General features: G+C 43.3%; 1 protein-coding gene across 4 annotated transcripts in view; it reads left to right on the top strand.

The window, feature by feature from the left end:
* Positions 1 to 19,220, top strand: part of UBE3C (ubiquitin protein ligase E3C) — a 127,153-nt gene that overhangs the window by 83,990 nt on the left and 23,943 nt on the right. For all 4 annotated transcript variants that reach the window (XM_077849511.1, XM_077849510.1, XM_077849512.1 and 1 more), the window contains exon 19: positions 15,502 to 15,714. In XM_077849511.1, the coding sequence (XP_077705637.1) occupies positions 15,502 to 15,714 (213 nt within the window). The remainder of the gene's footprint in view (positions 1 to 15,501; positions 15,715 to 19,220) is intronic.

Genomic DNA, 19,220 nt, shown 5'->3' with positions numbered 1-19,220 from the left:
AGTGCATTGTCCATTTCTTAAATTGAGTAGTTTGTCTTGTATTAAGTCCTGTATATAGTCTAGTTTCATCCCGTATCAGGCATGATTTGCAAGTATTTTTTCCCACTCTGTGGGTTGTCTCTCACTTTCATGATGGCAGCCTTTGAAGCTCCAGAGTCTTTACCTGTAACGAAGTCTAATGCATTTATTTTTCTTTTGTTGTCTGGGCTGTTGGTGTCTTAATCTAAGAAACCAGGGTCCTACGGCTTAATCTGAGGTCACAGAGATTTACACCTGGATGTGTCCTCCTAAGAGTCTCATAGTTTTAGTTGTTATATGTAGGTCTTCCATTTGGAGTTAACTATTTTTATGGTATGATTAAGGATTTTATTTTATTTTTAAGTTTTCAGGGCCAGATAAGCTCCTCTCTTTCCAGTTACATACCATTTTGAGTTAATATTTGTGGGTAGTGTGGGTTGGGAGGTCCCAGATTCCTTTGAATGTGGATATCCAGATGTCCCAGCATCATTTGCTAAGACTGACCTGATTCCCTTGTCAACAATCAGTTGACCATGAATGTAAGGCTTCATTTCTGAATTCTCAGTTTTGTTTCATTGATCTCTGTCTAGCCATACTGTTGTACCTCTGTAGTCAGTTTTGCGTTGTGTATGTATTTTTGTTTGTGTTTGTATTTGTCATTAATAAATCATGACAGATGGTGGGTGCCTGAAGGGCTCCCTCAGTGGAGTGTCTGCCTTCAACTCAGGTCATGATCCCAGGGTCCTAGGATCGAGTCCTGCATCAGGCTTCCTGCTCAGTGGGGAACCTGATTCTCCCTCTCCCTCTGCCCCTCCGCCCTGCTCGTGCTTCTTCTCCCTCTCTCTGTCAAATAAATAACTAAAATCTTTAAGGGAAAAAAAAAAAAAAAAAAATGGTAATGGAACTCCAGCCCAGCAAAGCAGAGGGGTAGTGTCGAAGGGAACCAGTAGATCCTCAGTATAAAAATCATACCCCTTTATTCCTATTTCTGAGATACATAGAGGCCCAATTATTATTCATTTGTTCTGATTCCAAATGTTGCTACTTTAATAATATGGTCTCTTAAGTGTTGTTCACATTTAGTAATGGGCTCCAACTTGACCTCACCATTACTACAGTATTTCTTTAGGCTGTCCTTACCATTTCAGAGACAAATTTCAGACATCGGCCTGGTGTTAAATTCCTTTGCATAACTGTCAAACAGATCATTTTCTCACTTTATTTTAAGACATAACCTGTCTCTCCCACTTGAAGCTGAGTGCTGGCTTTGGTGTCTGTTTCTTCGAGATGCCGTCTCTACCTGGCAGTGGTCCCCATGACTCAGCTTCAGCTCTCCCTGCCCTCCCCAGAAGATACACATTTCATAACTTATTTCATGAAAGTCTTTGAAATGATGCACTAGTTCTTTCTATTGAGGTGAGGCCAAGAATCTCCTATATTAACAATAATGAAATTCAATTTTTAAAGATTAATTATATATTTGTGAGAGAGCACAGGCAGAGGGGAGCTGCAGGCAGAGGGAGAGGGAGAAGCAGACTCCCCGTGGAGCAGAGAGCCTGATGCAGGACTCAGTCCCAGGACCCTGAGATCATGACTTGAGCAAATGCAGACACTTAACTGACAGAGCCACCCAGGTGCCCCTGAAATTAAATTTTAAAGTAATAATGGTAAGCCTTTATTTTGCTAGACTAAACTGAGATACCCTCTAAGTCTTTTAAGTATTTACTTTTTATTTAAGCAATCTCTACCCACAACGTGGGGCTTGAACTCATGACCCTGAGATGGAGAGTGGCACACTCCACTGACTGAGCCAGCCAGGTGCCCCTGAAGTACCCCCTTAATTTGGTGGTTCTCACACAGTGTGGTTACAGACAACAGATGGAGTGATTTTATTTGGATGAGTTAAATCCTATTAAAATTTTATATTTTTCTTCCTGACTGTATAAATTATCCAATCTTGATTAATATAGAGATAAGATAATTAGAGGATCCTGGTTCACTAAAGTTTTCTGGCCAGTAGTTAATGTAAGTTTGTTAAGGATACACTCACTTTTCCCTTCTGTTCATTGACATGCTGCTCTTAACTGCAGATACTGTGAAGAAGAGGTTTCATTGTGAAGTACTGGGGCTCAGAACAGACAATAGATTGCTCTTACTCCTCTATTTGCGAATATGTGTCTCTTTAAACCAGATTCCAGGGAGGATAATTTGAAATGTACATTTTTCTCCCAAAAATGAAGTTTATGTAAATTATATATCAGTAAAGCTCTTTAAAATTGTGGAGGTTAGATAGAACCAGTAACAAAACTATAGTTTTATGAGGATGTTAGATAACTTAGTTACATGTATTTAAGATTTTACTTATATAATTTTCTGCATTTTCTGGAAATTCCTAAGGGAATACTAGTATCTAAAACATCTGATTATTATCTGATTATAAATGGTTAAACTTTGTACCAACATGTTAAAAATTATCCAGGTCTAAGTGAGCATGATAGAATAGCACTAATAGTGTGGTATCTGCACATTAAATCCTTAAGAGAAGAAAATTGTGTATTGATTGATTATGATATTTATTGGGTCATAATGTATTTAAATTTTCTTTAATGCATATGTTAGTGATTGTTTACTGTGATAAAGTGCAAAGAGGTCTTCAAGAGCAATCCTACGTAGAAAGAATTACCTCATGTCACTGGTCACTTCTCAATTAGAAGTTCCATTAGCAGATGATTCCTGCTTCTGGTGTGGGTCGTGATTGCATTTTATTGCCTGTAAATCAGGCTTTAGACAGGGAATAAATAAACAGCTCAAGGATGTGGTAATGTCATCTTGAACTTTTTTTTTTACAGATAGAAGCACCTAGGTCCATTTAAGCCAATTAAGTTCAGAAATTTATTGAAGGAAATCTTTTATCATATTTGAATTCTATTTGAAAATGGCTTTTTCCCCCTTGCTTCAGAATATTGATTTAATTGGAACAAGATGCCTATAAATCAAATTACTTAATAATGTCTTAATCATATATTTCCAATTTTTAATTAGACCGCGAAACTTGCACGTGATTGGTAATTTTGTGTTTCAGTAGAATACAGTGTGCACTTAATGTAGCATAGAGTGTAGTAGTTAACGGTTTATCCTTTATCCTGAGATTTTTGAGAGTTGGGAAAATTTATTTTTTTCTATCATTTGTAAAATGCTCACTGAATTTGCTGAGCCTTTTAAAGTGTAGATTGAAGTGAGTACTAGTGATTTAAGTTACCTTGGTCTTTAAATGGCAAATCTTCTCTTTTATAATATCTTGTTTTGAACTCTCAAACTCATTAAGGGTCAGTGTAATTGAGCATCTTCATCTGATTGTCATTGGACTAAGTGCTCTTGTCTCTAAAGTTAATATATCTTTCCCCTAGATTTTTTAAACATAATATTCAGCAAATAGTTGATCATTCTGTGCTTAGCACAAGCCTTCCAATCAATGTTAAGACTTTTTTACTTTGATGTCAGCAAATTTCACAAGCAAGCTTTTTCTGAATCTCCCAATTATCCACAGTGGACATTCATTATGAGTTTGCTCTTATTGACCTTCAACTTTTTTTGGAAACAAAAAAATCAAAGACCATAATAACTTACAAGTGATCAGTTTATTGGACTCTTGCCCTTTCTGAGGACTGTGCCCACCTTCACAGCTTTCTGATGCTCACGGTTTACATTCTTTCCCTTTAACAATGAAGTGCTCGCCCATCTGCAGATTATTCCTCCTGTCAGGACCATAGTTTTTTTGTTTTTTTTTTTGTTTTTTTTTTTTTTTAGGACCATAGTTTTCTAAGTTCATTTTATTTCTTCAAAAGTAAATGTGAAATTAAAATAAATTAGACTGTATGGTAAAAAATAACACATGTGCTCCAGAATTCAGTTGCTTCTGCTACCTAAAAGTATTATTGGGATCCCTGGGTGGCGCAGCGGTTTGGCGCCTGCCTTTGGCCCAGGGCGTGATCCTGGAGACCCGGGATCAAATCCCACGTCGGGCTCCCCGTGCATGGAGCCTGCTTCTCCCTCTGCCTGTGTCTCTGCCTCTCTCTCTCTCTGTGACTATCATAAAAAATAATAATAAAAATAAAGAATAAAAGTATTATTGTAGTTTTAGCCACTCTGAGATATTTATTAAAACTCTGCTCCTGAATAAAGTAGAGCTTGCTTACGATTGAGGTATCCTTTCTTATAATTTTTCAGCACATCCAAACGCTAGTTAAACACAGATCAGTACCGTATTGAGGCCATTTTCCTTTCTGTAAGCCATGTTAAATCATCACTGTGAAAATTAGAAACATAGGCTTACTGGGTAATTTGGGTGGCTGAGTAGATTGAGAATCTGCCTCCAGCTCAGGTCGTGATCCCAGGGTTCTGGGATCGAGTCCCATCAGGCTCCCTGTTCAGGAGTGGGGGGGTCTGCTTCTACATCTCCCTCTCCCTCTTCTCCCTGCTTTTGTTCTCTCTCTCTCTCAAATAAATAAAATCTTTAAAAATTTAAAGGAAAAAGGAACACAGGCTTACAGACTTGCTGGTCCTGCTTTAGTCTTCTGCGTATCTTTGGTCTTCATTTGTGCAATAAGGACAATAAATATCCAAAAATAAAATAAAGCCCACCTAAACCCTTCTGAACATTTAGTATGTGTGCTACTGAAGCAAGCACATTCATTCTGAACATTTAAATACTAATTGGGGGGAGTGCCTAAGTGGCTCAATCAATTAACATCCTGACTCTTGATTTCAGCTTAGGTCATAATCTCAGGGTCATGGGATCAAGCCCTGCGTCAGGTTCTGCACACACCTGGGTGCCTGCTTATTCTTCTCCCTCTCCCTGCTTGCACATGTGCATGCTCTCTCTAAAATAAATAAAATATTTTTTTAAAATGCTACTTTAGAATTAGTAAACTTAATTTTATGAAAAGCAGACCAAGTAAAGATGTACATTGTTACTCTTGTTTCCAAAATTGTGACGAACTTTGTATGGGGGCAGCAAGAGATCTTTGAGCTGAAGCACTTGAGTAAGACCAACCAGTCTGGGATTCCGGTTTCAGCATCAGGGATCTGAGCAGTGATGAGATATGAATTATGAATTATGTTTAGCTGATCTCCTGCCGCTACTATTGTAAATAGCTTAAATGGCAGCAGGAACTCATGCAGAGACCAGTTGGAGGTATTCCAGGCACTCAGATTGAGTGGTCATTAGTATCTCCATCCTGGGAGGTAGTGTTGGAGAGAAGTAGTTGGACCCAAGGAGATTTACTTAAAAAAAAAAAAAAAAAAATCCGATGTTGAGATATGAGGAAGAGAGAGACAGTGGGGCTACACAGAATTTGTTCTGATAACCAGAGGATGGAGGTTTCATCAACCATGGTGGGGAAGACTTGGGGAAGGATGATGAGATGTTCATTTTTCCTTAGGTCTCAGATGTTTGTCAGACATTCATACAGAGACTTCAGCTAAATATGCAGTTGAATCTGTGGACCTTGAGTTGAGGGGTGAGGTCTGAGCAGAGCCATCAGCGTTCAGGTGGTACTGAAGATCATGAGACTGGGCAGTGTTGCCCAGGGAGGAAGCACTGAAGAACCTAGTTCAGAGGCTGCAGGAAACTGTAGCCACCAAAGATCAGGAGAAGCTGATGGAGAGTAGGGAGCAAACCAGGAAAGTGCAGTATTTCCGAGACCAAATCAAGACAGTGTTTCAAGGGAGAGAATGATGAATAGTGTCAGATACTATTCATATATTAGGAAAATAAGGGCTGAGAAGTGAGCATTCATAGTGTGTTCAAGAAGCTTGTGTGGAGGGTGGAAGCCAAAGCACATGGAGGCAGTGTCTTCCATAAATGCCTTATTATGTGCCCTGTCCTGTTCCTCTGTAGCTCTGTCCCAGCAGGAACACATATGTATTTTTGCCAAAATAGGCATATGAGAATGGTTACGGTAACACTACATTGTAGAGCCCAAACTGAACCATCCAGACGCCCTTCAGAAGGACAGCGTATAATAAATTGTGGGACATTTACGGGAACTAGGGAATGACCAAACCACAAGTATTCACGATATGGAAGACTGGCATGGACCTAATGTTGAGTAAAAGAAGCCAGAAACAAAGGAGTACATTCTGAGGACTCTATTTATAATCAGCTCAGAAACATGCAAGCTGGTTTCTGTTGTTGAGCGTCCGGTCCTTTCTCCCTGACGGGGTCAACAGGAGCTTCTGGAATGCTGCTAAGTCTCTCTTTCGGGGACTGAGTGCTTTGAGGGTGGTTCACACTTAGGACCGGGGCAATCTGCTGCAGTAGATGTCTGTGTGGTTGTAGGAGGAAAGGAGGGGAGGGGAGGGTTGGTGGGCTGGGATGGACAGTTCTTGAGGAGTGTTTCTCTAAAGAAAACCTGAGCAGTAGCACAGGTATGGGCTTGATGGAGCTTAGATTCTGTTTTAAAGAAGAGAGAAGGCATACGTGTTCGTGTGCTGCTAAAGTGGCCATGGAGACATAGGGACACTTGCTGGAGCAGTGGCCTGGAGAAGGTGGCAGGCAGGGCTCTGGTACACAGTCCAGTTTGCACGCGGGCAGTTTGTGTGGGAAGCAGAGGCAGAGTGTGGGGCATGGTGGTGGGAGGTAGGTGCCCACAAGCTGTCCTTCTGAGCATGACTAGGAGGGCAGCCTTTGGTGAGGTGAAGGTGGGGAGGGAGGGTGAGAGGCCAGAGATGAGATGAGGACGAGGCAGGGTCTCGAAGGATGGCTCTCAGAGCAGCAATGGGGCTTGTCAGTCATGCCTTTTCATGGCCTCTGCCCCAGGCCTGCTGGGCCGGCTGGCCTCAGGCTCCCTTGAGGCTGGCAGCATCATTGTGTGGCGGGGGGTCGGGAGGGGGGGGTCCAGGCACGGACACTGGTGTGGTGGCAGGTGTTTGCTGGCAAGTATGATAAAGAGTGAGCTGGGTACAGGGGAATCGAGGACATAAGAGGTGATCATGGCCATGAACCTTTAAATCTGGGCTGTGGTGAGGAGGCTCTCCATGAGGACCCGAGGGCAGGGAAACAAGAAGGTGACAAGACAAGATATGGTGTTGTGGTTGGAAGGGGGCCACGTGGCCTGACAGGAAGGAGTCAGAGTGTGGGGTGGTTGAAATCAGATCAGGGAGGAGCACTCAGTGACTGGCAGCAGCACTTCCAGGACAGGCCTAAAGACTGGGTGGCTGAGGCGGAGCAGAGGACGGCTGAGGGCAGAGTGACAGAAATGTGTGGGAGCCAGCTACAGGCTCAGGGTCAGCGTCAGAGCATGTGGGAGACGGCTACGGAGTCGGGGTCAGGGAGCTGGCAGCCGTGGGAAGAATGGCAGTGGGTTTTCTGGCCCAGTACATGAGAGTGAAAGCCAGGGACGGGTGGGTGGCAGGTGTGGTGTGAAGCAGCAGTGAGAAATGGAGGGTTCCCTATCTCACTTTTTCCACTGGTGCAAGAGTGCGACAGAGCAAACAACTACCAAAGGAGGAGGGTGCTGAGGAATACGAACAGCATAGCACTTAAGGCACTGGTGAAGTGTTGGTGAAGCATCCGACTCTGTTTCAGCTCAGGTCATGATCTCAGGGTCTTGGGGTCAGCCCTGGTCAGGCTCCCTGCTCAGTGGGGAGTCTGCTTCTCCCTCTGCCTTCTGACCCTCCCCCTGCCCATGCTCTATCTCTCTTTCTCAAATAAATAAAATCTTTAAAAAAATATAGGTTGGACTTCATCAAAAACTTTTGTTTCAAGGAATACCGTCAAGAAACTGAAAGGACAGCCCACTAAAAGAATGTATTTGTAAATCATATCTGATAAGAGACTTGTAGAATGTAGAAAGGACTCCTTAATAAAAAGACAAACTAATTTTAAAAATGGGCAAAGGACCTGAATAGATATTTCTCCAAAGAAGATAAATGAACATTTTTTAAAAGATTTTATTTATTCATGAGAGACACAGAGAGAGAGGGGCAGAGACACAGGCAGAGGGAAAAGCAGGCTCCACGCAGGGAGCCCGATGTGGGACTCGATCCTGGGATTCCAGGATCATGCCCTGGGCCGAAGGCAGCGGCTAAACCACTGAACCACCCAGGGATCCCCATAAATGAACATTTAGCACATGAAAAGATGCTCACCATCTTTAGTCATCAGGAAAATGCAAATCAAAACCACAGTGCAAGACCACTTCATGCCCACTGGGATGGAAAGAATGGCCAAGACTGGTGATACCCAGGGCTGGCAAGGATGCAGAGAAAGGGACGCCTGTGCATGAGGGTAAGGAGGAGTGTGAGACAGTATGGCCACTTGGGAAAGCAGATCAGCCCATCCAGGTGACATGGCTACTTTTGATGCAGCCAACATATGTTCACACAAAAAGCATTCACAGTAGCATGCTTTACAACAGCCTACAGGGAGGAATGAGCCCAATGTCTGTCATCTCACAAGAGTAACAGAATTGGTCTGTCCATACCGTAGGATGATTTGGCCATGAAAATGAATGAGGTCCTGAGAGCTGCTAGCACACTGCTGTACAAAACACGCTCTGTGAAAACAGTGCATCACAGAGGATCACCATCATAGGGTTCCATCTCTCTGAAATGTCCAGAGAGGGAAATATGTGAAGTCAGAAAGTAGATTAATGATAGTCCCAGGAAGAGGGTGGGAGAAATGAGGACCATGAAGGGGTAAAAGGTTTCTTTTGTGGGGAATGAAGATGTTCAAAAATGAATTGTGATAGTTACACAACCTGGTCACAGAGCCATTGGATTGTTCACTTTGATGAGTGAATTATAAGGTATGCGAATCTTCTCTCAATAAAGGTGCTACCCAAAAAAAGTGTCAGGCAGTGATTTTGCAAGAGCCAAAAAGTGTCAAAGGAGTTAGCAGAAGGAGAACTGGATATGGGGTGGAGTTTGTGAGTGTGGTCGTTTTATTTATTTATTTTTTTAATACGGTCTTTTATTTTTTTTTAATTTTATTTATTTAGTTATTATTTATTTATTTATTTATTTATTTATTTATTTATTTATGATATCACACAGAGAGAGAGAGAGGCAGAGACATAGGCAGAGGGAGAAGCAGGCTCCATGCACCAGGAACCCGACGTGCGACTCGATCCCGGGTCTCCAGGATCGCACCCTGGGCCAAAGGCAGGCACCAAACCACTGCGCCACCCAGGGATCCCCCGGTCTTTTTTTTTTAATAATAAATTCATTTTTTATTGGTGTTCAATTTGCCAACATACAGAATAACACCCAGTGCTCAGCCCGTCAAGTGCCCCTCTCAGTGCCCGCCACCCAGTGACCCCCACGCCCCACCCGCCTCCCCTTCCACCACCCCTAGTTTGTTTCCCAGAGTTAGGAGCCTCGGTGTCCATCGAAAGATGAATGGATAAAGAAGATGTGGTTTATGTATACAATGGAATATTACTCAGCCATTAGGAATGACAAATACTCACCATTTGCTTCGAAGTGGATGGAACTGGGGGGTATTATGCTGAGTGAAATAAGTCAATCGGAGGACAAACATTATATGGTTTCGTTCATTTGGGGAATATAAATAATAATGAAAGGGAATAGAGGGGAAGGGAGAAGAAATGGGCAGGAAATATCAGAAAGGGAGACAGAACATGGAAGACTCCTAACTCTGGGAGTGTGGTCCTTTTAGCGGGAAGGAGCAGTAGCTGTCCTGTGTCATGCTGTAGAGAAAGTTTTCAGCACAAGTAACAAAGTTACTTGTCCTGGAGGGACATCCATATCCTCAAATTTCAAGGGAGGTAGCATGATGGATTTCACCTTCTACTTTATTACTCTGTGTGGTAAAAGAATTTTCAAACCTGAAAAATGTTTCCTTTTATTTTTTTTAAGATTTTCTTTCTTTTCTTTTTTTTTTTAAGATTTTATTTATTTGAGAAAGAGACATCACTAGAGAGACAGAACCACAAGCTGGGGGCAGAGGGAGAGGGAGAACCAGGCTCCCTAGAACCTGACATAGGGCTCAACCCCAGGATCCCGGGATCATGACCTGAGCCAAAGGCAGACATTTATACAACTGAGCCACCCAGGTGCCCCAAAATGTTTCCTTTTAGTTAGTGAAAGCAGTTCTGCCGTGTGGGGTACCCTAATCGGGCCTCAGTGTTTTTCTGAACTGATAAATCTTTCAGAAGCAGGGATGTAACAACTGTCCTAACTCCCAGGTATTTCCTTCTTGGGGTTTGTCACTTTGGTGTGAACCCTTTTGGTCCTTTATCTTCCAGAAATAGCTCTGTGGACCGAGCGGGAGGAGCAGGAGAGCTGTGTTTCTGGGGGAGCTGGAGCCTGGGAGAGCGAGGGTGGACACGCGCAGGAGGGAAGCCTCAGCAGTCGGCTGGTCAAACTGACTCCACGTTACTGGTTGGTCTCTGGGTGTCCAATGAGGAAAATAGGCTTTGAGAAGTGAACTTTCATTTCCCACTCACCTAGCATCTCCTGCACGTTTTCCTACAGGTTTAACTATTTTTAAAAATAAAGCTGTCAAAGCATTAAGTGCAGATCATCAGTTACAACAAACAAGAAAAGACCTGTCCCAGTGGAAGCCTTTGTGTCCAGTGCTCGCGGGTGGTGGATGCCAGCAGCACCCCTGCTCACTCTCCTGTGCTGCTTCTGTGAGAGGAGGCCTGTGAGGAAGGTCTCAGAAAAGGAAGCTTGGGAGCAAGGCCCAGGCGCTCTGCTCGCTGGCACTTTGGAGCCTCTGTAAGGAAGAGGGAGGCAGTGCCTGTATCCTGGCATGGAACTTCAGGGTTTCAGTGATTCCTTGTTTTTAAACACCAGAGCCACCAGCCTCTGCTCAGTTGTGCCTGGTGGACGTTTGCTGAATCACGAATGGACAGTCACTGTATGGTGCCCAAGAGTGTGAGGGACTGTGGAGCTGGAGGGGCCGCCTTGGCGTCTTGGGTGGTGACCACGCATGGGAGACGTGTGGAAATATGGGGCATCACCCGATAAAATGCAAATCTTGACATTCCGTGTTGCTGCCATTGTGAACAGTGTGGAAAGACCTCTGGGATAGGATTGCGAAGGCCCAAAGGTTTGAAATGAATCTTGACACATACGTGCTTTTGCATAATCTGAAGCATGTGTTTCAGAAGAAATGGGGTTTTACAAATGAATTCATGGTTGTAGAATTCCAGTGTAGAATGCAGTCCCTAGCACATGGTTGGCACTTAATAAATGTGTCTTGAATGATTTGGATGCCATATGGTGTACATAGACTTGGGCATTAAGGATGAGGTGTGGTTTCTGCCCTGCAGGAGCTTGTGGTCCTAAAAATCCACTGTAGTCCCAATCAGAGACCATGTTTTCCACTCCCAGTTATTATTCATTTTGAAGTGCAACTATTAAATAGCATATTACTATCAGCCTACATCCTTATGTCCCATTTCTTTTTTTATTTTTTTAAACTCCAAGGTTAGGGATCCCTGGGGGGCTCAGCGGTTTAGTGCCTGCCTTCAGCCCAGGGCATGATCCTGGAGTCACAGGATCGAGTCCCACATCAGGCTGCCTGCATGGAGCCTGCTTCTCCCTCTGTGTCTATGCCCCCTCTCTCTCTGTCTGTCATGAATAAATAAATAAAATCTTTTTAATAAATAAACTCCAAGGTTAGCATGATCTGAAATAATTAAAATTATCTTCTTGTTCAGTTAGAGTGGCTTTAACACAAGACAACTCTGATATAGTTTTTAGATTAAGTTATAAATGTTCACTTTAGAACTACCTGAAGATTGATAGAGATGCATTTGAAAAGCATTATTTTTTTATTGATTCTTAATGTAGTAAATTACTGAAGTTATTTGGCAGCAAACAGAAATGGCCTCTCATGCGGCTCACATTTATTCTCTCGATAGTGCCACGATTTGCATTAATTGCATTGCGACTGCACTCACTTATATTAAAAGGCTTCTACTATAATTAATCCTTTTTATTTCAAATCATTTTGGCACAATTTCTAGCTATAAACACTCATAAAAGACAGACAGTTGAAAAATACGTTACAGGTTTTTTCCATATACCTATTGCAATTTTTTTCGTGACAAGTAGTTATTGATGTGCTTCTGGGATGAGTGTGGTGCAACTGGCTGAGAATTAAGGGCAATGTGAAAAATGCTAAGTGGATTATTTTGCATAAAAAATAGGCAGTTTTGAAATTGTATAATTAACCTGTGTTTAGAAAATACCTTGATTTATGCTTACATTTGTATCTCGGTTGCATACATTATGGAAATTTAATTTATAATCCATTTAGCTGATGCAATCATAGTTTTTAGTGCTATCATTTATTAGTGCTTGTATATTAAATGCTCTAAAGGTTTAAACCTGCCTTATGTAAAAAATTATACCTAGGCATTTACATTTTATGAGTCACAGTGGGATTTCTGTTTAAAATTCAGGTAGCTGATACATTTAACGAATTTCACTGGTTTATTGTTACTGATGCAGAAGTGGCAAACAGTGACCTTATATATTGAACGTCACATGATTTACACTCTTCCAGTTTCCTTTAAAGTCCACTGTACACATGAGGCTTTTTCCTCAACACCTGGAATCAATCACAACGTCTGGCTCACAGTGTTCTCCTTGGCTTTGAAGCCATCATTCATTTACAAGTAATGGGATTTTTAAGTGCTTCAGGTTAATAGTATTAGCCATTCTTAACTTTAAGCAAACTGTGGCTTTTCAAAACAACTCTTTGTGTTATCAGTAGATAAGTGCTAGTTGCCATTTTATTGCCCATTCTCTCCTCCAGGAGTCCTTTTTTGCCATGTTTTCAGAATTAATCAGGTAATCATTAGTCTTCAAATCAGAAGTAAAAGCACAGGAACATAACAGTTCAGTCTCCCTGGCAGAGAACATCTGGAGTCTTAGCTGGGGGGTTGGATATCATGAAATAAATAGTTAACGGTAAACCTGAAGCCCTTAACCTTGGGAAAAGGGTTATTCGTGCTGTCTGTCCACGGCTTTCTGAAACTAGAAGTCAGTACACTCTGGATGTTTACTTTCAGGAGGATGTGTAATCGCTGTTTTCTGGTTCCTTCCACTCCTGTTAGCGGGAGAGACTTTAAAGTGTAGGTGTCAATGTGAACCTGAGCATTCTCCAGTAGCAGAGAAGGAACGGGGAAACACTTGTGTGAGGGTGTGTTTAAGGATCAGTGGTTTACAGACCAGTGCCACTGCTGGTTGTTACTCGTGCCGAAATAGCACATGTCTAACGTGACATAGCTGAGTAAATGCTGTGGTGGTGCAGGGAGCCATCACCAGGGCAGGGTGATGCAGGGGCCGGGGGCTTGGAGGCCCGGAGCCTCTTCTTCCTGGAAGCTGTGGGTCTCCTGTGAATTTGCTTGCAGGAGTATGTCTCAGCAAAGCCTTGTGTCTCACTCCTTGATGAGTGGAAGTGGCCAGGTAAATGGCCTCCTAAAAGAGGGGCTTCTGAAGTTGCATTCTTATGGCTGAATGACTCCCCCTGGGGTTCAAGTTTGTTTTTATGGCCATGTTCCACGAGCAGCATGGTGGCACTTGGAGCTTCTAACAGTGACTTAAAAGCTCTGAGTACATCTGCAGCACAGTACACATGATGCAGCTTACTGCAGGACTTTCTGCAGTGGGTCCCCTCTGCCATCCCCCTAAAAGAGAAAGGCTTGTGATAATGTGTGCTTGAGACTTTGCCTCCAGCTCTCTACCTACCAAGTGGGGGTGATGACTCCACTCCCCCTGTCATTTTCATGTCTCTGCAGACCACTCTTATTCTAGCAAAAATGGCCTTGGTCATGGAAATCCAGATTTCCCCTAGACTTCTGTAGAAGAGTCACTCTTCCCTTCTACTTAGGAGATCCTCCATATAGGCCAGATGGAAATGAGACCATTGATGTGTGCTTAGTGCAGCGCCTGGCTAAGTAGTAGCTTTGTTTCCTCAGAACATTTTTGAGAAGACTTGGGGCTTCCAATTCCGCCGTCTGCTAGAATAAAATAATAAGAATGTTTCTGAAAATTTTACAGCCCACTTCTCATTCCTTGTTGCATTTTACAGCCTTAGGCCATAGGAATGTTTGTCATGCAAGATGAACCCTGACATCATGTTGGAAAACCAGCATCACTTGACCTCCTCCTTCTCTTGATAGAGAATCTGGAGGTTAATATAGTAATATTTACCAGGACTTAATTTATCCAGTACCACTGGTCATCAGGGAAATGCAAATTAAAACCACAGTGAAATACCCCATTGCAGCAACTGGAATGACTAAATTTAAAAACTGGCAACACTAATAAATCAATGAAGTTCTGGACCATCTGGAACCTTCTTGTGTTGCTGGTCATGGTTGAAAATGGGTGCGTTTTGGAAAACAGCATGTCATTGCCTAATAGAGCTAAACGCACCTCACGACCCAGTGCTTCCCCTGTCAGCAGGTCTTGTGTCTATACTGAGAGACGTCAAAGCACAGATCCACAGAAAGGTTCGCCTGGACAGTCCAGCAGCTTTATTTCCCATAGCCCTAAATCCAACAACTGGTCTCTAGAAGAGAAAGGAGAGGGAGATGCAGACACACATAGGGAAGACAGCCTCTGAAAGAAGCAGGGTTTGGAGTGGCTCAGCCAGAAGGCAGGGGCCCCGGGGATGGTTGGCAACACCAGAAAAGACAGGGAAGCCTTTCAAGAGAGTGCGCCCTGCTGCCACCTTGATTAGACCTCTGGCCTGCAGAACTCTGGGGTGTTAAGTTTCTGTTGCACATTATGTGATGAGCACTGGGTATTCTATGCAACTGATGAATTATTGCACACTACATCTGAAACAACATACTGTAAGTTGGCTAATTGAATTTAAATTTTAGAAAAAGTTTCTGTTGTTCTAAGCCCCCAGTGAGTGGTGTTTTGTTACAGTGGTCCTAGGAGACTCCTATGTCTGCAAATCTCTGTACAGAAAACATGTGCCAACCTCTGCTGCAGCACAAAAGATGTGGCTCTTGAGCATCCCCATTGAGTCAGCCCAAAAATACACTGATATTCTATTTTAGGATTTGTGACATACTGAATGCATGCATTAAATGGTTAAACTGGGGATCCCTGGGTGGCTCAGCGGTTTGGCGCCTGCCTTTGGCCCAGGACACGATCCTGGAATCCCGGGATCGAGTCCCACGTCGGGCTCCCGGCATGGAGCCTGCTTCTCCCTCCTCCTGTGTCTCTGCCTCTTTCTCTCTCTATCTGTGTCTATCATAAATAAAAATAAGTAAATAAATCTTTTAAAAAAATTAGTTAAACTGGCCTAGCACAGGGTAAATGCTCACCAAATACTAGCTTCCACCGTTGTCATTATCAGGAAGAAAAGTGTCTGCTGTCTTAGGATTCTGTTAAATCTCAAGTTGGACTTTTTTTTATTCATAGGTAGTATGAAAAAAGAATTCCTCTGAAATGCTAACCATTGGTCCTTGTTCTCATTTGAAGGCTCTCTATGAAAATATGCTGGTAGAATTGCCCTTTGCTGGCTTTTTCCTGTCCAAATTGCTTGGAACCAGTGCAGATGTGGACATTCACCATCTGGCCTCGTTAGATCCTGAAGTGTATAAGAATCTGCTTTTTCTCAAGAGCTATGAAGGTGACGTGGAGGAGCTTGGACTGAACTTCACCGTGGTGAACAATGACCTGGGGGAAGCACAGGTGAGAAGGCCCATCACCACTCTGTGACAGACACCAGCTCCTGTCCACACAGCAATAGGAAAGATTCCCAGTGTGCTGAGGGTGTGATGTCGGGAGCCTGTGGGGGCTGAGGACACATGAGCCCTGGCCCCAGGCCTTGGTGACAGCTGTCCTCTGGGATTCTCTGCCTCCAGGAGCATTGGTTAGCACCTTCCCAATGGGAGTCCTAAGGGTCCCTAATGTGCCCTTGTTCCTGGCCCGCCCTGGCTGGCCCTGGGGTGCTCTGACACTGATCGCTGGCCTTCATTATCAGTCTGATTGGTCTTGCTGTCTTTATCCCTTTTTTAAAATCCTTGCATGTTAGAAATTAAAACTAATTTGTTAAATGACAGCATTATTGGGATATAATTTGCATACCACAAAATGCACACTTTCAAGCACATTCCTGGTCAGTGTATTCCCAGAGCACACAGCTACCACCAGCATCTCAGTTCAGGATGGTGTCATCTCCCCATTAACAGGTCACTCCCACCCAGCGTAGGTGAGCACTATCTACATGCAGTTTCTGTGTGTCTGTCAACCCTGGAATCTTACAGTCTGCAGCCTTCTGGGACTAGCCTTATCACTTGTAGGAGCCACAACTTCCTTTGTTTGGCTGAACATTGTCCCATTGTATGGATATACCACATTTTTTTTTTAAGATTTTATTTATTTATTCATGATAGTTACACAGAGAGAGACAGAGAGGCAGAGACACAGGCAGAGGGAGAAGCAGGCTCCATGCAGGGAGACCGACGTGGGATTCGATCCCGGGTCTCCAGGATCGCGCCCCGGGCCAAAGGCAGGCGCCAAACCGCTGCGCCACCCAGGGATCCCACATTTTCTTTTTCAGTTGATGGACATTTGGGTTCTTTCCACTTTTCAGCTACTAGGAGGAGTATGCTATGAACATTCTTGTACAACACACTAAACTGGAAGAATTGATAACATCTGGAATTTGCTTCCACTATTACAAGAGCAGGGGCAGTGTGTGGAGGTAGAAATAACCTATATTGGCCACGAGGGGATACTTGCTAAGATGGGTGGTCAGGGGTTGGCATTTTGTCTACGTTAGCCTATGTTCAGATGTTCCCATAATTCACAAAACCTTTCTTAACATATACTGATGAACCAGGTTGTTTGAGGACCTTTGAGGTCGTGTTAATCTCATTTTATTAGATTTTAAAGTGACGAGCTATGCTTTTTTTTTTTTTTTTTTAATTTTTATTTATTTATGATAGTCACACACACAGACAGAGAGAGAGGCAGAGACACAGGCAGAGGGAGAAGCAGGCTCCATGCACCGGGAACCCGATGTGGGATTCGATCCCGGGTCTCCGGGATCGCGCCCTGGGCCAAAGGCAGGCGCCAAACCGCTGCGCCACCCAGGGATCCCGAGCTATGCTTTTCTAACTTATTTTTGTTTTTCAGACAAATAGGTCTATTTTGTGTGGGGGGGAAACAGCTTTTTTGCTATTCTTATGTAGATCAGTCATCTTTTCTGGATCTACTAGTTGTATTTTAACTATAAAACTATTATCATCTTTTATCTGTTATTACTTGGTTTTTATTTTTTTTTTATTTTTTATTTTTTTAGATTTTTATTTATTTATGATAGTCACAGAGAGAGAAAGAGAGAGAGGCAGAGACATAGGCAGAGGGAGAAGCAGGTTCCATGCACCGGGAGCCCGATGTGGGATTCGATCCCGGGTCTCCAGGATCGCGCCCTGGGCCAAAGGCAGGCGCCAAACCGCTGCACCACCCAGGGATCCCCTATTACTTGGTTTTTAATTCAAGCTTTCAAAGGTCATCAGCTTTGCCAGCTTAAAAATAACTTCATATTAAATATATATTTAGTGTTTAATCAAATCACCATTGATAACGCATCGCCCCATACAGGATACTTCTTAACTTTAACCCTCCAGGTTGTAAGCACTAACATTTTATTTCAATAAACACATACACTGGGCAGCCTGGGTGGCTCAGCGCTTTAGCGCTGCCTTCGGCCCAGAACATGATCCTGAAGCCAGGATCGAGTCCCACATCCGGCTCCCTGCATGGAGCCTGCTTCTCCCTCTGCCTGTGTCTCTGCCTCTCTCTCTATGTCTCTCATGAATAAATAAATAAAATCTTAAAAAATAATAAATAAACACATATACTGAACAAATTTGAGCTATTGCAATTTTAGCTATTTTTATATAACACTACCTACTTGCCATCCAGCCTAATCTGTATTTCTTCATCCATCCATTCATGAAACATAATTGCTGCTCTGTACCAGCCATTATCTGTGCAAAGGAGTTTTTTTCTAAACTATGAGAGCATACACATTCTAATAGGAGAGGCAGATGTGAGCAGTAGCTCAGTTCCAAGTAGGTCAGGGAGAGCTACCTGGAAGAGACACTGGGTGGGTAGAAAGGCATTCACCGGGCAGGTGAGCACATTTAGAAGTGGCTAAGCTTAGGGGGCTATGAGATTCCAGGAGGGCTGGGCTTCTCCTGTTATTGTGGAGAACAATTAGAGGCCTTGGACTTTAGAAAGGTTAGACATAACACTCAGAAGGAGAACCAGTGTCTCATCCCATAGTTGGTCTGCAGTATTTAGTGCTTCAGGGTAAGATGGCCTAAACAGATGCATTTCAGAGCCAATAGGAAAATGAATAACAAGAAAACATTTTTGACAGGTGTCTGGCTGGCTTGATTCATGGAGCATGTGACTCTTGATCTCAGAATTATGGATTCTGTCTCCATGTTGGATATGGAGATTACTTTTTAAAAAAGAAAAGAAAGAAGAAAACTGCTGAACTTCCCTTCAGGGAATATGAGATCTTGATTCTCTGAGTCAGGGCGGGACCCAGGAGCAGCCTACTTATGTTCCAGGTCAGGTGGTCCAGAATTCAGAGAAACCACAGCAGCCTACTTATGTTCCAGGTCAGGTGGTCCAGAATTCAGAGAAACCACAGCTGGAGGGTTAAGCAATGAAAGGCGTTTTAACAAGAGAACATCTGCATAATCTTCATTTTTAAGGTTATGTTCTGTAGGTATAGGTCAGTATCTTGAGCAAAGTAGGTGTTATTTGAGGAGGAGGAGGAAGGGGCAGGCAGGACATTGTGATACTGAACCCCTGTGCCCTGGTGCCCACCATCCTACTTCGGGTCTCTGTGTTTGAGGACTGTGAGGACCTCATGTGAGTGGAATCACACAGTGTCTTTTTGTGACTGGTTCATTTCACTGAGCAAGATGTCCTCCACCTTAACCTGGAGTGCAGCACTCCCCAGAATGTCTTCCTTTCTAAGGCTAAGATTCCACTGTACGTTTATCCCTTCATCCCTTGCTGGACATTGTCTCAGCTGTCATGAGTAATGACACCATGAACACGGCCGTAGAAATACCTGTTCAAGTCCCTGCGTTCTACTCCCGTGGGGATATCCCTAGAAGTAGGACTGCTGGATCATACACTGATTCTAATGATTAACTTTTTTGAGGACC

The sequence above is a fragment of the Canis aureus genome, chromosome 15 (genome assembly GCF_053574225.1).
Source record: "Canis aureus isolate CA01 chromosome 15, VMU_Caureus_v.1.0, whole genome shotgun sequence".
NCBI classification, from domain to species: domain Eukaryota; kingdom Metazoa; phylum Chordata; class Mammalia; order Carnivora; family Canidae; genus Canis; species Canis aureus.
This window is presented reverse-complemented; position numbering and strand designations above follow the sequence as displayed.